This window comes from Labeo rohita, chromosome 6 (assembly GCF_022985175.1).
Source record: "Labeo rohita strain BAU-BD-2019 chromosome 6, IGBB_LRoh.1.0, whole genome shotgun sequence".
Classification (NCBI taxonomy): Eukaryota; Metazoa; Chordata; class Actinopteri; order Cypriniformes; family Cyprinidae; genus Labeo; species Labeo rohita.
This window is the reverse complement of record NC_066874.1, coordinates 24,847,178-24,865,370: the sequence shown is the minus strand read 5'-3', so window position 1 is coordinate 24,865,370 and position 18,193 is coordinate 24,847,178. Positions and strand designations below refer to the sequence as shown.

Here is an 18,193-nt window from a genome sequence, read left to right as displayed (position 1 = left end):
GACAGGCAGACAGACAGATAAAATCTAGAGAGGAAGAGGAAGAGGTGAAGTGGCCACATTATTTCTGTATCGTTTGCAAGCCAACTCGGCGATGATGTGATCGATACGCAGTGTCTCAAATCCTAAAGCGCTACCTGTCTAGACAACATGTTTAAACATCATAAGCGCGCAACATTTTCGGGAATCACACACACGCGTAGTATTTGTTTTGGCTCACATCTGCGATACCTGCCCAAATATGTTGCACCTGCCTGTAACGACCAAAAATGCTGTCTAGGTAGGAAGCGTACTAGGTTTTGAGACACAGACACGCCAGTGAAAGCGATGATGACGCCTCCAGTGACGCTTTGAATGAGCTTTTACACGCTCCGCACGACATCTCCCATTTAAGGTAAGAGACTTAATTTAAATGATTTCAGAAAAGATAATACATTTCACTGTGTTGAATATTAAGTCATTATAAACGAGTAGATTTTTGTTAATGCTTTTGTTAATGTTTTTGTAACAGTTTGTAAAGTCAATTTTTAATTAGCAGAAAAGCACATTTGTGTTGGGCTGAAACTTAATTACTGATTGGGCGTACCACTTCCTTTAAAGAAAATAAATACATTAAGTAAAATAAATTGCAGCTAATAAATAAGTATACAATCAATTAAATACACAGCCTATGTAGGTAACTTGAACTTTGGCATTTTCAGTTTTTCAAAGGGTTAAAAACTGTTCACATGACATAACTCTACAATATAACATGAAAATACTATGGGCACGATGAACCTAATATGTAATTTCTTAGGGATAACTAGACATTGATATTGTTTTTAGACTAATCAATTACTTATAATACCATCATATAGTAACTTCAACGCGTATAGGCTATTGTGTTAAAAGCGGATAGGGCTTTTTTCCTATCTAGCTTGTACGCCAAAACAGTTTTCTAGTCAGAAAAACACTAAAATGCATACAAACTGTCATATTAAAACTTACTGCATAACTTAATTCTGGAGGTATTTGGTTATTGTAACAAACTGTAATTTATTCCAGCATGTTTTTATTTATTTTATTATTTTAACTGTTGTCTACAATATGGAATGTACAAGAAATCTGTCATTTTATTTTTTTTTTGTGAGCCCTGTGCTCTGTCAAAATGGCGTATATACTGCTTACTTCAGTAAAATATGAAATGAAACGCCATCAGGCGCAGTTATTCTAACTGTTTCTTCTCCGAATGTTTCCGTTACTGAAACAAGGTCAACCCTAACCTGAAAATGTTATAATCTTCTTTTCACTTGCTTTTAAAGAAAGAACAACGGTTGCACGTCCTACTTAGTGAAAATGCAAGAAAGTGTGCTTCACTCTTAGAATTTTTGTCTCTCACCCGGTCTGTGCGGGTTAAATCATGAAAGACGATTACAAAAGAGGAAGAGTAACATTCTGTGGTTTTGTATTTTGTATGCCTGTCTGTCGCCTCGTTTTTAGATGCATGCAAACTCACATGTAAGGCCTGACTCATTGTCAGGTGTCTGGTGTTAAGTACGTTCTCATAAACGTTGTCAAAAAAAAAAAAAAAAAAAAGAACAGAATGCGGTCTGGTGGAAGCTCAGTGGTGTTTTTACATAATGTATATTTAACTCTGTTTCTTTTAATTCATGTGCCTGTCATATGGTGTAGTCACGCAAGTGTAGAAATTCATGTTTTTATGTGTGTGTGTGTGTGTGTGTTGTAAACTGTGAAAAGAGAACAGCAGATATGAGTTACTAAAAATAAGACACAATGTGATTTGTTTCTGGTCCCAAAGAATGTGACAGCTGAAAAAAATATTTATTAAGTGGGCTTGAAAAAAAAACTAATTACAGAATTTAATTTATTTAAGGTGCTGCTGCTTATTCTTCTGAGCCAACGATTAATAGTATCTCATCCTAGAGCTTTAAAGCTACAATCACCAAACACGAGTCAGTCCTTCAGTCTATTCTAAAGTTAGCTGCTATAAGTGACCCTGGACCACAAAACCAGTCTTAAGAGTCAATTTTGACCAGTGTATGGTTTGTTAGGTTATGGTTATGCCTTTTTCTAAGGCATGTTTATAAAAATTACTTAAAGGGCTCATCGGATGCTAAGTTCACTTTTTCATGTTGTTTGAACATTAATGTGTGTTGGCAGTGTATGTACAAATCTACCCTAATAAGTGGTTTTTAATTAATCTGTAAAAATAATATCCCTTTTTTCAAATCGAGCCGTTTTCAGATGCCTGTCGGTGTGCTGTCACACAGACAGAGGCCACTCCCACGATAGTTGATTGACATGAGCTCTTACCTCAGATCAGCTGTCACAGTCCAGTAACTTTCCTTGTTTCGATGCCGAAGCAGGGATGTAAGTTAGACAAGAATATCTCTGATTGAGCGATTGAGGTGTTGTGTTGCTGGATGTAATAATGAACATAGTGGTCGTCATTTACTCCCGACATCTGAGCCGCTGAAGATGCAGTGGATTTGTTTGTGAAGGGAATGCGCCTCCCAATGTACATATATCCGTCTATGTTCAATCAATCATTCATGATCCAGCTTCACTTATAGCAGAAGTGTGTATAAGCGTTTTTTTATGAATCTTTGCGATCACCTTTTCTTATAACGTGGTAGTTAGGAGGTTTAGCGGCTAAACGCAGCTAAGTGCGGCTAAAGTAAACAAGATCGTCTTTCCACATAGAGAAGAGAGGGGTGGTGAGCAGAGCTCATTTGCATTTAAAGGAACAACCTCTTAGAATGAGATGATTTTTGCAGAGCTGATTTTGACAAGGTAAAAAGGGTGTTGTTTTACAAAACCATCGAGAATTTTTAATTAGAGTATATTAGAGACTTTTCATTAAGACCCTAAAGAATCATATGAACTTGTGGAAAATGGGCATCCGATGACCCCTTTAAATGTCCAAACCAAACTATGGCCCAATTGTGGTTTAGTCTAAGCCCTGTCTGTGAAACCAGGCCATGGCGTGTTTAAGCTGTCTATCACTAGCAAAGCTTAATGACTGTCCTAGAACATGCTAACTCATGCTAGCAACATACTAAAACATGTTAACAATATGTTAATCATGCTAAAACATGAAAACATGTTCAACATGCTAATCATGCTAAAACATGCTAACAATGCTAAAACATGCAACAAACATGCTAATCATGCAAGAATGTTTAAGATGTCTATCACTAGCAGAGCTTAATGACTATCTTAGAAAAACATGCTAAATCATACGGTGACCGGGAGGGGACACCTTCGGTTCACTTAAGTTTGTCTTAAAGTATGCCTGAAATGTTTGTAGGACTATTTGATATACTTTATGTAATATTTATTAATGATTAACTTCTTTTGAATGCTGTCTACATCGCGCACAGACAACATTCGCATAGACAGCATCACATAATATTATCATTTAATATTGTATTAATTTCTATAATAATTAATATAATAATTCCTTAATTCAAAATAAAATGGTAATAAATATATCTCTGATAATCCCGGGTTACTATGGTCACGCAGGTTTGTTTACGCATTAAACTCGTGGCCACGAGAAGCGCCTGTCGTTTCCTCAACATAATAAGACGTGGCCACGAGAAATGGATGTTGTTCCCTCATCATAGCATCTCGTGGCCACGACATAAGGATGTCGTTAACTCGACAAAATGATCTCATGGCCACGACATAATATCACGTTCCCACGAGTTGATATGTCGTGGTCACGACAAACTTAAGTGAACCGAAGGTGTCCCCTCCCGGTCACCGTAAAATCATACTAGCAACATACTAAAACATGTTAACAATATGCTAATCATGTTCAAACATGCTAGCAGTGCTAAAACATGTTACAAACATGCTAGTCACGCTTTAATATTCTAAAGCATACTATAGACATGTTAATCATGCTAGAAATATGCTAAAATCATGCTCAACATGTTAATGCTAATCAGGGCTCTCAAGTTTTAGAAAAAGTTTGGAGTGAGATTATATCTGTTAGGAGAGGAGCCCCTCGGCCCCACGCAATTCTCTCCAGTTTTTGCTAGAAGTTAAATTTGATCTATTGTTCATAATTGACCAGCACAAAATAGAAACTATAACAACTGGTAAGTTTGATTAAAGTTAAATTCATAAAAAATAAAAGAAAATGTCTTGTATATTTCAACAATACAAATGTTTCAAAAATCCAAAGAAATTTGGCCCCAAATGAGCCAATGAACAGCAGTGCTCAATGTAGATACTGCTAATCATGACAGAAACATGCAAGCAACATGTTAATCCTGTTAGAAAAGTGCTATCAACATGCTAATCATGCTAGAAAAATGTTAGCAACATGGTGACAACATGTTAATAATGCTAAAAAAACGGCTAGCAACATACTAATCGTGAACAACAGGCTAATCATGTTATAAACATGCTGGTAACATGCTAACAACAGGATAATCATGTTAGAACCATGCTGGTAACATGGTACACTGTAAAAAACAATTTGTTGAGTCAACTTAAAATAATTTGTAACCTGGCTGCCTTAAAATTTTAAGTTCAGTCAACTCAAAAAAAGTTTATTCAGCTTGAAATGTTAAATTATACTAAGTGACAACTTAGATATTTGAGTTGAATCAACTTAAAATTTTAAGGCAGCTGGGTTACTTACCCCTCTGTTAAGTTTAGCAAACACAAATATCTAAGTTGTTACTTAGTACAGCTTAACATTTCAAGTTGACTAAACTTATTTGAGTTGACTGAACTTAAAATTTTAAGGCAACAGGTTAACAAATTATTTTAAGTTGACTCAACAAATTGTGTTTTTTATTTTTTACAGTGTACCAACATTCTAATCACGCTAGAAAAATGCTAGCAAGATACTGACATGTTAATAATGCTAAAACATGCTAATCATGCTAGTAGCATGCTAATTGTGCTAACAACATGCTAGCAGCATGTTAACAACATATTAATCGTGCTAAAACAGGCTAACAACATGCTAATCATGTTAGAAACATGTTAACAACATACTAATCATGCTAAAACATGCTAATCATGCTAGAAACATGTTAAATCATGTTAGCGATGTGCTAAAGCATGCTAGCAACATGCTGTCAACATCTATCTGTAAACTTTCAAACTTCAAGCTTTTACAACTTCTTTAATCTTTCACACAAAGATTTTTCAAGCCAACTTCAAAATTTATTGTCATCTAGTTTTCATTTAATATTGATAGAGAAACAATTTGTGTGAAAAGAAATGGTGAAAGAAGTTTGCTTTTATGGATGGTATCATGGAGATAAATTATTAGTACAGGTATATTTCATATTAGGATATGTCAAATTAAGAAACGTTGATCAAATGAGCTCAAAATGAACATTTTGTCATTGTAACCTTAGAAGTATAATAAAACTGTCTTTTTTTCTGCAGATGAAGGCTGTTTTGATAGCTGCGACAGTTCTTTTTCACTGTTTGGGTCAGAGGTGTATCCTTGGTAATGCAGTTTATCTCTTTAATCACGTTCAGGCTTTTTAAGTGTAAATCCAGTCTTAAATTTGAAATGTCTGTGAATTTTAGGGCAGGAACCGCTTTGCCAATCTCACTCATCATGTTCTGAATGTATAAGGAGTCCTAGCTGTGCGTGGTGCACACAGACAGTAAGTTATATCATGCAAATGAATGAGTTTGAATCTGATGCTGCTGCAAAAAACAAAACAAAACAACAGTTTTCTATGATCAGGAAAGGTGTCAGTCTTTGTCAGCTGGAGAGAACTGAGAAAAGAGATCATTGAGAAACAAAGAATCCATTATACATTTAGTTGTAGAAAGTTGCACTTTGCCTTTGTGCTCTTTTAAAAGCTCTTTTCCTGCTGTGGTACCTGTGGCTGAGCATGTTTTTGGTGCAAACTAACTAGCTGCTTTTTTAGCAGTTCAAGCTGGCACACTTTTACTCTTTCTCACACAGTGACCTTCTTGGTATTGTCTGTCAGCTGTTTTCTAAACTAAGCAATGTAGGCAGCGTTACAACACTATATGCAATCTGTTGTAGCTTATCTGTTGTGAACATGTCATCTATTATTTCCTGCTTTTAATGTAGCTTTTAATGGAGCAAACGCAACTTACTTTTAGTTCATTTTAGAAAACGTCATAGGTATGCAGTTAGGCTACTTTATATTATATACACTACCAGTCAAAAGTTTTTGGACAGGAAGATTTTTTACCAAGTTCACCAAGCCTGCATTTACTTGATCCAAAATACAACAAAAACACAAAAAAATAGAAATATTTTTACTCTTTAAAATAGCTGCTTTCTATTTGAATATATTTTAAAATGTAATTTATTCCTGTCATTTCAAAGCTGAATTTTTAGCATTGTTACTCCAGTCACATGATCCTTCAGAAATCATTCTAATATTCTGATTTGCTGCGGAATGGTATAGTTTATAATGTTACAAAAGCTTTTTATTTTCAGATAAATGCTGATGTTTGGATTTTTCTATTCATCAAAGAATCCTGAAAAAAAATGTACTTAAATGTTTTAAATATTGATAATAAATTGATAAGTGTTTCCTGAACAGCAAATCAGAATATTAGAATGATTTCTGAAGAATCATGTGACACTAAAGACTAAAGTAATGATAATGAGTAATGAAAATTTGGCTTTGATCACAAGAATAATTACATTTTGAAAGTATATTCAAATATAAAACAAATATTTTAAATAGTAAAAACATTTCACAATATTACTGCTTTTGCTGTATTTTGGATCAAATAAATGCAGGCTTTGTGAGCAGAAGAGACAAAAAACAAAAAAAAAAAAAATCTTACTGTTCAAAAATCGGTAGTGTACATATACCATTTGTATGTTTTTAAAACCAATAAATCAGTAAAACAATCAAATAGACATTTATCATATTTTTAAATATGGATAAATGGGAAAAATACAAAGAATTTTATAAAAATTAGAAATCAGTTATTAAACTTTAAAGAGAATCACACCAAACAGTAAAAGTAAAAACAGTTGTTAGCTTAAATCATTATTTCTATTAATTATTCTAATTTGACCCCTTAATATAATTTGGTGTAGGTTAATTCATTTTATAAATATTATTATATAATTTTATATATATTTATAAATATTATTATATAATATTATATAAAAAGTATTATTTTTAACAAACAGGTCAGTTTGGATGTTACCATGTGAAGCACAATTTTAAAGTTACCAAGTTACAAAATAAAAAAGTATATAATTAAAAGTATATAAAAGTATATAATATAAACAACGAATAACAAATTAAAAATGCAAAAACACTTTGTAAACTGTAAAAATATATTTTTTGAAGTTGTAAATAAAAGATAATTAAAAAGATTATTGGAATACGTTTTACAAGAAAAATTCATGTTTAATCCAGTGTTACTTGCCATGTCTTCAGGATTATTTACTAGCAAAATATGTGTGTGAAAACTGCTTCTACATCATTTTTTAATGTGGTAATTTTTGTTCATTTATTTTATAAATGATTGTGCTTGTAATGCAAATTTCCTTGTGATGCAGGACTTCCTGAAACCAGGTGAGTCAAATGAACGGCGATGTGATTCTGTCGAGTCTCTGAAGAACAGGAAATGTAAAGCGGATCATGTGATCAACCCTGTAAAACATCCTTTGACCAATGTGAAAAACAGTGACCTTAGCGACGATGTTCACAACGTGGTCCAACTCAAACCTCAGAATGTCAACATTACACTCAGAGTTGGTGAGTTTAAGACTTCTGCTCAGACATACAACAGCATGCAACATACTGTATTATCTTAAAGCCATATTCAGAGCATTTACACTTCAGCGTAATTATAGATGTAGATGTAATATTATACAGCAAAAATGTTCAGTCGTATCTTACACATACAAATAATACAGATTAGCCACATTAAAACTATATACAAAACAACCATATTTCTGCAGTCGCCAAATTGTTTTCTGAGATTCTGTTTCTTTTAAATGTGCAGGAGTTCCATTTGAATTCACAGTTGAGTTTAAGAGGGCTCAAGGTTACCCTATAGATCTGTACTACCTGATGGATCTGAGCTATTCCATGAAAGATGATCTGGAGCAAATTAAAACCTTGGGGCAGAAAATCCTCAAGAAGCTGAAGGACATCACACAGACCGTCCGGATTGGTGAGACTAAAGGCTAACTGAAATACTAACATTAATGGTGACAGGCCAGTTATGAATTTTCAACATCGTAAACAGTAATTAAGTAATTCACAGTTGTTGAAAGTGCAATGAAATCTACTGGATTACAGACAATTCTAGATAAAATGACTACACATTAGTGTATTTCCAGAAATATATGTTATGTTTATATATTGATATGAATATAAATATATATACATGTAAATACATGTAACATATTTTCAAAATATATACTGTATGTGTGTGTACATATATATATGTATATATATAATAGGGGTGTAACGGTACACCGATGCCACGGTTCGTTACATACCTCATTTTGAGGGTCACGGTTTGATATGATTTCGGTACAACAGAAAAAAACAAAAACAAATCTACTACGCTAGGTTTCTTTTCATTTATTTTAAACAGACAGTAGTACCAATTACATTTTTTTTATCTACATGTAAAAATACTAAATATTATATCAAATTAATGTCATATATAGGCTATAAAATCTGCAGTACATATATACATACAAGGAATAAATACTTGAACAAGAGAACCAAAACTTGACAAGAGAAAAAACTGTGCGACACATAACATAGCCTATATTTGCTAAGTTTCAGTTCATTTTGTGACAGAAAGGAAACTCATATGGCAGGAAGCGACATTTGTTTTTTGTTTAAATTGATTTTGTTGGTATGAGGAAAGTTGAAGTAATCGTGCCGCCGCACAGAAAGACAGAAAAATATCAGTTCCAGGCTTCTAGCTTTGCTAACTTGACAGTGCAGTTGGTACTTTATCAAAATAAAACAGTGAACCAAACATCAGCACATCTCACTGTGTCACCGTTAGAATGATGAACCGAGATGTGACGGTTCGGTACGAATATATGTATCGTTACACCCCTAATATATAATAAATATACACAGTACACACACATATTATGTAATCAAAACTTATTTTACTCTTGTTTAAAAGTCTTTTGGTAAAAAAAAAATATATATATATATATATATATTTCTTTGGCAAGTTGTCAGTAAAGGTGACAGTACAGTATTTTATAATGTTAATAATTTCCTTTTTTTAAATTCTGTAACTCTCTATTCATAAAATAATCCTGAAAAGAATCTTAACTGATCATCAAAATTGATCATTTCGGTAACACTTTTCACAGAGTCATTTATTAACATTAGTTAATGTATTAACTAACATGAATAAACAAAGAACAGTACATTTATTACGCTATTTATTAATCTTTGTTGATGTTAGTTAATTTTAAAAAACAGTCGTTCATTGTTTATGTTAGTTCACAGTGCATTAACTAATGTTTCTGAAGTAATGTGGAGTGTGAAGGCATTAAAGTGGTGTAATGGCTGCTGAAAGTTCAGCGTTGCCGTAACAGGAATAAATTTAATTTTAAAATACATTAAAGTAAAAAATAGTTTTTTTTTTTTAGTTTTTAAATTCTAGTGTTTCTTTAAGTACTATTAAATATTTCACAGTGTTGCTGTTTTACTGTATTGTATTTTGCATCAAATAAATTATTCTAAAAATAAAAAAAATCTTACTGATGCCTAAAATATACTTCATTAAAACATAAAAATTAAAATTGAATTAAAATAGAACTACTTGAACTTCAGTTCAAAAGGATTAGTGCTATATTACTGTGATACATCCTAAGCTCTTCCTCCATCTTTCAGGTTTCGGGTCTTTTGTTGATAAGGAGATGTTGCCGTATGTCAGTCAGGTGAAGGCAAGACGTCAGAACCCCTGCCCCAATCGCATAGATACCTGCCAACCGGCTTTCAGTTTTAAGAATGTCCTGCCTCTGACTGACGATGCCAGCGAGTTTGAAACGAGAAGTTAGCAAACAGAAGATCTCTGGCAACCTGGATGCTCCTGAGGCTGGTTTGGATGCCATCATGCAGGCTGCGGTCTGTAAGGTGAAAACTGTGTGTTACCTGTGTGTAGTCTGTTGTGCATCAAAAGAATCAGATTTGAACTGATCATTTTAAGCCTCAACTAACCATAGTAGCTACATGAATAAAAGACTTGTTTTCCATTTCTCACCACAGGATAAGATCAAGTGGGGTAATGTGACACGGATTTTGGTTTATACGTCTGATGATACTTTCCACATGGCAGGAGATGGACGACTAGGTGGGGTCTTTCAGCCACATAATGGACAGTGTCTTCTTAATGTTAATGGTTCCTATAATGGAAAAGCCTATGTGAGTATTGCACATTTAATGATGAACATTCTTTGTGTCGAATTCGAAATTTTGCTTTAAGGGCAATTTAAGTGGTATGATTTTGTATATGAAGACATCATTTTATTTTGTCCTACAGGATTACCCATCAGTGGGTCATGTATCTAGAGTTCTGCAGGACAACAACATTCAGCTCATATTTGCTGTGACTGAGGATATCTATCCAGCATATAAGGTTTGAGGGAATTACATCACTGTTTAAATGTTTGGGGTTAAAAGAAATACTTCACGGTAAACTGCGAATTTCATGTTATCAAATAAAGTTGAGGTCAAAAGTTTACATACACCTTGCAGAATCTGCAAAATGTTAATTATTTTACCAAAATAAGAGAGATCATACAAAATGCATGTTATTTTTTATTTAGCACTGACCTGAATAAGATATTTCATGTAAAAGATGTTTACAGGCCACAAGAGACAAAAAATGGCCCTGTTCAAAAGTTTTTATACACTTGTTTCTTAATACTGCGCTGTTACCTGAATGATTCACAGCTGTGTGTGTGTTTTTTTAGTGATAGTTGTTCATGAGTCCCTTGTTTGTCCTGAACAGTTAGACTCGCCACTGTTCTTCAGAAAAATCCTTCAGGTCACACAAATTCTTTGGTTTTCTGCGTTTTTGTGTATTTGAAGCCTTTCCAACAATGATTGTATGATTTTGAGCTCCATCTTTTCACACTGAGGACAACTGAGGGACTCATATGCAACTATTACAGAAGGTTCAAACGCTCACTGATGCTCCAGAAGGTAACAGGATGCATTAGGAGCTAGGGGTGGAAACTTTTGAACAAAATGAAGATGTGTACATTTTTTACTATTTTGCCTAAATATCAGATTTTTTAAATTTAGTACTAACCTTCAGAAGCTACAGAAGATACTTACATGTTTACATGTTTCTCAGAAGACAAAATAAGTGAAATTTACCCTAATTTTCAAATTCAAATTTTTTTTTACCCCCATCTCTTAATGCATTGTTTTTCCTTTTGAAGCATCAGTGAGCGTTTGAACCTTCTGTAATAGTTGCATGTGAGTCCCTCAGTTGTCCTCAGTGTGAAAAGATGGCTCTCAAAATCATACAGTCATTGTTGGAAAGGGTTCAAATACGCAAAAATACTGAAAAGCCAAAGAATTTGTGGGACCTGCAAGATTTTTGATTTTTTTAACTGTTCAGGACAAACAAGGGACTCATGAACAACTATCACTAAACAAACAAACAAAAAGCTGTGGATCATTCAAGTGTATGTAAACTTTTGAATGTGGTCATTTTTATAAACTCTTGTGGACTATATGTGAACATCTTTTATGGGAAATATCTTATTCAGGTCAGTACTAAATAAAAAACAACATGCATTTTGTATGATCCCTCTTATTTTGGTAAAATAATCAACATTTTGCAGATTCTGCAAGGGGTATGTAAACTGTTGGCCTCAACTGTAAATGTAACACTCTCAGAAAAAAACAAAAAAACACTGAGAAAGCTTTTGAGCCTTTTTTATTAGAGTGTACACTTAGTGAGCACAGGAGTCTTCTTTCAAAAACAAACAAACAAAAAAGAAACATTGTATATATATTTAGATATTTAAATATATTTATTAATAATCATTCAAGTGCATTTTTAAAGTATAATTAATCTCTCTTTTTTCTATGATTCATATAAACAAACATTCACAGGCACTGAGTGCATTGATTCCTCAGTCAGTGGTTGGTGTATTAAAGAATGACTCCAGTAATGTTGTGGATCTCATCTCTGAAGCCTATGGGGTGAGTTTTTTCATAATTTAATGTTCTGACCTTGTTTAGTTATGTTGGCTTGTGCACTGGCTCTACTTCCTATTTCAAAGACTAATTACAAGTGGCTGCTAAAACAAAACAGTGAGCGTTTCCCTGCAACCCTGTTTTCCACTTCTGCTTAAATGGTTAACTAATTACTAAATGAACTGAAACTGTCATTGTTTGTATTACACGACCTACACTACCAGTCAAAGATATTTGAACAAGTAAGATTTTTAATGTTTTTTAAAAGAAGTCTCTTCTGCTGACCAAGCCTGCATTTATTTGATTTATTTCACATTTTGCTATTTAAAATAACTGTTTTCTATTTGAATATATTTTAAAATGTAATTTACTCCTGTGATTTCAAAGCTGATATACTCCAGTCACATGATCCTTCAGAAATCATTCTAATATTCTGAATATTCTGCTCAAAAACATTAATATTATTATGTTGAACACTGTACCGACTTCAAGCTTTTGAATGGTTTAGTGTATAATGTTACAAAAGCTTTTTATTTCAGATAAATGCTGATCTTTGGATCTTTGTATTCATCAAAGAATCCTGAAAAAAATTTAATCAGCCGTTTTAAATATTGATAATAATAATAAATGTTTCTGTAGCAAATCAGCATATTAGAATAATTTCTGAAGGATCATGTGACACTGAAGACTGGAGTAATGATGCTGAAAATTTAGCTTTGATCGCAGGAATAAATGACATTTTAAAATATATTCAAATAGAAAACAGTTATTTTAAATAGTAAAAATATTTAACATTTACTGTTTTAGCTGTACTTTGGATCAAATATAATGCAGGCTTGGTGAGCAGAAGAGACTTCTTTAAAAAAACATAAAAAATCTTACTATTCAAAAATATTTGACTGGTAGTATAAATACCAAACCAATAATTGCCATATTTTATGTGGGCTAGAATTTGTCGTCCACACTGGTGTTAGAGCAGGAAGGAGCACCAAAAGAATTAGACGTGTCCTACTGGTCTACATGTAAGGGGAATAAGGCAGATATTGAATGGAAGGAGAAAGGAGAGTGTCAAGGCATCAAGCATGAGAAGGTAAGCACCACCATCAGTGATTTCATCTGAATTATCAGCAACCAGGAAACATTTGTTGTTGTAGCTCATAAAACTGAGGAAATTTCGTATTTTCTCATGATCTCTTTATTTTATAGATTGCATTCAAAGTACGTTTGAATGCGTCTGAATGTCTGAAGGAGCCTCAGACATTTCGGATCAAAATGCAAGGTATCAATGAGGAGGTGAAGATCACAGTGCATACAGAGTGCCACTGTGACTGTGGTGCTTCAGAGAAGGCCGCCACATACTGTAGCGGTAAAGGAACTCTCTCGTGCGGCTTGTGCAGGTACAGCACCCTAGTGTCTCAGCAGGGAACTACATCAGCTCACAGACTATGAAGATGCCTTGATTAGAGAATCGTTTAATGTGTAGCATTAATTAAAACAATTTACCTTTTGTTATCATGTCGTTCCAGCCCTGTATAATTTATGTTTTCCATACAACAAGTTTTATTTATTTATCTAAAAAAGCCAGTGTACATTCAATTACATTCATATAATAATGTACCTGAGTTAGCTTAAAGGAGAAGTTCACTTCCAGAACAAAAATTTACAGATAATTTACTCACCCCCTTGTCATCCAAGATGTTTGTGTCGTTCTTTCTTCAGTCAATAAGAAATTATGTTTCTTGAGGAAAACATCTCGGGAATTAGCTCCATGTAGTGGACTTCAATGGTGCCCCCAAGTTTGAACTTTTGAACCAGTTTAAATGCAGCTTAAAATGTTTCTAAATGATCCCAGCCAAGGAAGAAGGGTCTTTTCTAGCAAAACAATCTGTCATTTTCGAAACAAATTAATAATTTCTATACTTTTTAACCTTAAACACTTGTCTTGTCTAAGTTTGCGTGAACTCTGTTTTTTTCTGGTTCAATAAGGTCAATACAGTTAGGGTATGTCAAAAAACTTAAAAATCGTCCTACATCACTGCAGGAGTACTGACCCAGTGTTTACAAACTGAACATGCGAAGAAGAAAAGGTAAAACAGCAACTGTATTGACCCGGATTACACAGACGAGACAAGATGAGCATTTGAAGATAAAAAAGTATATAAATTGTCAATTTGTTTTGAAAATGGCAGATCGTTTTACTAGATAAGACCCTTCTTCCTCGGTTGAGATCGTTTAGAGTCCTTTGAGGCTGCATTTAAACTACATTTTGGAAGTTGAAACTTGGGGGCACCACTGAAGTGCACTATATGGAGATAATTCCTGAAATGTTTTCTTATCGACTGAAGAAAGAAAGACATGAACATCTTGGATGTCAAGGGGGTGAGTAAATTATGTCTTTTTTTTGTTCTGGAAGTGAACTTCTCCTTTAAAGGCTATTTTTTATCAACAATATTCACACTACCAAGTCTTTTCATTTCACTCGCGTTTCCAGTCACGTTTGCCACTTATGTGTCTTAAATCAGTTACATGACACATGAGAAGCAATGGGATTTGGTATCATATATTTTAAACACGTAATTTGACATTAAATTTTCATTTATTAGCAACTTAAAGTTTACTTCATTAATTTGCTCACCCACACGTCATCCAAGATGTTCATGTGTTTCTTTCTTTACTCGCACAGAAATGTAGTTTTTTTAGGGAAACATTTTAGGAATTTTATATAGTGGACTTCAATGGTGGCCAACGGGCTGAAGATCCAAATTGCAGTTTCAGTGCAGCTTTAAAGGGCCCTACACGATCCCAGCTGAGGTATAAGCCTCTTCTAGTGAAACAATTTGTAATTTTCCTAAAAAAAAAATGATATACTTTTTAACCACAAATGCTCATCTTGCACTAGCTCTGCTATGTGCATGCACGTCTTTACAAATTGTGTAATCACGTTGGAAATGTCACATGCAGTTAGTTCTTCATCTGCATACTTTTGTTAGAAAAGGTTTTTTTTGTAAAGGCCATTTGAATTTCTTTGCACATTTGCTTTGTAAACACTGGGTTGGTACTTCTGCTAGTGCAAGACAAGCATTTAAAAAGCAAATAAATTTATATTTTTCTTAGAAAATGGCTAATCGTTTCACTATATAAGACTAGATACAGTTCCTTGGCTGGGATCGTGTAGAGCCCTTTGAAGCTGCATTGAAACTGCAATTTGGACCGTCGACTTGTTAGCCACCACTGATGTCCACTATATGGAGAAAAATCCTGAAATGTTTTCCTCAAAAACCTTAATTTCTTTTCAGCTAAAGAAAGACAGACATGGACATCTTGGATGTGAGTAAATTATCAGAAAATGGTTATTTTCAGTGAACCTCTCCTTTAAAGTTCAGTCAAATAATCACAAAAATCTTCAAAAGACTACTTTTATGATACTTTTGTGGTAGGATGGTAGTATAAATCACCTTTTGTGTTTCACAGCAGAAAGAAAATAATATGGAGCAAAAAGGACATGTAATTGATTTATTTGAAAAGCTTTTTAAATGAACACCTTGTTTGATTTAACAGCTCATATAAAACTGTCTTACCAGTTTATTTTTTTTAAAACTTAGAAACTGTGTGTGTGTGTATTAGCTGTGATGACAGGTTTTTGGGTCAGCAATGTCAGTGTGCGCAACAGAGTGACAAAGACTCTATCGCCAGTATGCTGGCGTCCTGTCGGCTTGACAACAGCTCGCGGGTTTGCAGTGGACATGGCACCTGTGTGTGTGGCAAGTGTGAGTGTCGAGGCAAGCTCAAGGGGAAATTCTGTGAATGTGATGACAATAATTGTGAACGCCATAATAGCATTCTCTGTAATGGTAAGTACAGTGGCTTGGCACAAAAATGTGCCCCTTTCTTTCTTTCTTTCTTTCTTTCTTTCTTTGAATTTCAGATTCAAAACTCTATCTGCTATCTGTTCTTCTGTGCGTTTGTCATAGGTAAAGGTGAATGTCAGTGTGGAAAATGTAACTGTACTGAAAACTACACGGGGTCTGCATGCGAGTGTTCGCCTAGCCAAGACAACTGTACGAATGACAAAGGGCTTTGCAGCGGTCAAGGCAAATGCACTTGCAACCATTGTCAGTGTAACGAAGGCTTCACGGGAAACCACTGCTCTGAATTCATTAATGCTTGCACGAAGATGAAGTGAGTATCTCTCTCTTTCTGTGATCTGATATGTGTGTTCAAGATTATTTTGAGTGATTTTGTCTTCCTCTGCCTGTTTTTTTCTATTATTAATAAGCTTTTAAAATGATCATAGTGATGTTAATGCTAATGCAATGTAGCAGGTCAATCTAAAAAGAGAAAAAAGCAGAAAAAGGTGTAGTTTTTGTGATCAGAATTCATCCAGAAATAAGAAATTTGGATGAGTTTGTTGATACAGCTCATACATACAATTCCAGTGATTCATTCTTTATCAAGTGCTCATTGTATCAACGCAGTACCTTTATAACCGTTCGATATCCAGAGAATGCAAGAACTGATAAATACTTTAAATCCAATGTAGGGCGAGGTGTCTGACAAATGCATTAATTAAATTGCCTATTTCTATTTTAATGTGTCTGCAGGGACTGTGTGGCATGTCATGTACAAACTCCTGATATAGAAGGCTGTGCTGTAAGATGTTTTAATGCTAAAGTAATTCGTCTTGAGGGCTATCATGAGCTGCATTGCACATATGCAGACACCACTTCATACGATGTAAAGCTTGGTTTTAACGGCACAATTGAACTTCAATATGCAGACTTGCCACGTATGTATTAAAATCTTATTTCATTTAATATAACAAGGCCGTAAAATAAGCACACTCTTAAAGGAATAGGTCACACAAAAATGAAAATTCTGCCATTAATTACTCACCCTCATGTCCTTCCAAACCCATAAGACCTTAAAAATATCTTAATTTGTGTTCTGAAGATGAACTAAGGTCTTTTAGGTTTGGAAGGACATGAGGGTGAGTAATTAATGGCAGAATTTGCTAACCCTTTAAACTCATTTATGACACAGAATGTATGGAACTGTGAATGTTAAATGTTTGTTCTTTTTGTCTCTGTAGGTTCTGTTGATAAGACCACGCTTATTATTGGCATCTCTGTGTCAAGCATAATTTTTATTGGCATTATAATAATCATTATTTACCGTTGCCTGCTGGAGCTGTACGACATTAGAGAATACCAGAACTTTGTCAGAGCACAGAAAATGACTGAGTGGAAAGAGGTGATGTACAGGCAAAGACACTGTAGTATTAACCACTTAAGCACAGTTTTTATATGTTATGCATTATAACCTGTGTAGACAACATAGTGTTTGTTTCAGTGTGAAATTCAATACAGACTGACCATGTAACAATCAAATGTCTGTTTGTTCTGTACAGGTCCAGAATCCTCTTTTCAAAGGTGCCACGACAACGGTGTATAACCCTTTGCATGACATTGAGGACAAAGAAAAGGAACATTCTGAGTTGGATTAATTTAAAGAAAGAGACGATCTCTAGGAATTTGCTATTGTAATATCTACTTTTTGCATTTTTTATTGTACCATCTTCATAAAAATACATGATTACATGATTGTTGTAAATATCGGAATGTATTTTATGCATATTAATATATATGATGAACACAAAGGCTTTTTCTCTTATAAATAAATAGAGCTATTCAGGTTGATAAGCGGAACAACTCTACCAAAGAGAATTGCCATGTTCAGACCACAAGTTTCTCAGGAATGTACTTTTATGAGTAAAATAAAGTGTTTAACATTAGCTCATTTGCTAAATAAAACCACATTGCTGTGTTTTTAGTCCTTATATAGCAGATTTACAGCTTACATGATTTTATTTTTTATTTTTTTAAACAGTGACTTCATGTTATGTTTGAGGTATGACATCTTTATTCCAGAACATTTAATATTGCAATCATTTAGCTTTTGCTTCAATAATAAAAGTGCCATTCAAAATTTCCAAAAAATGTTTTGTG

General features: G+C 33.9%; 1 protein-coding gene across 1 annotated transcript; it reads left to right on the top strand.

Annotated features, from left to right (window-relative positions):
- Positions 1-285: 285 nt before the first annotated feature.
- On the top strand, positions 286-18,159 carry itgb7 (integrin, beta 7). Its single transcript, XM_051113367.1, is given in 17 exon segments — positions 286-391; positions 5,416-5,479; positions 5,563-5,642; positions 7,544-7,742; positions 7,993-8,163; positions 9,867-10,021; positions 10,023-10,109; positions 10,242-10,397; positions 10,516-10,611; positions 12,105-12,194; positions 13,138-13,278; positions 13,395-13,585; positions 15,813-16,039; positions 16,160-16,367; positions 16,790-16,974; positions 17,278-17,438; positions 17,596-18,159. Coding segments are annotated over 16 exon segments (2,307 nt in total). The 5' UTR covers positions 286-391; the 3' UTR covers positions 17,692-18,159.
- Positions 18,160-18,193: the final 34 nt, after the last annotated feature.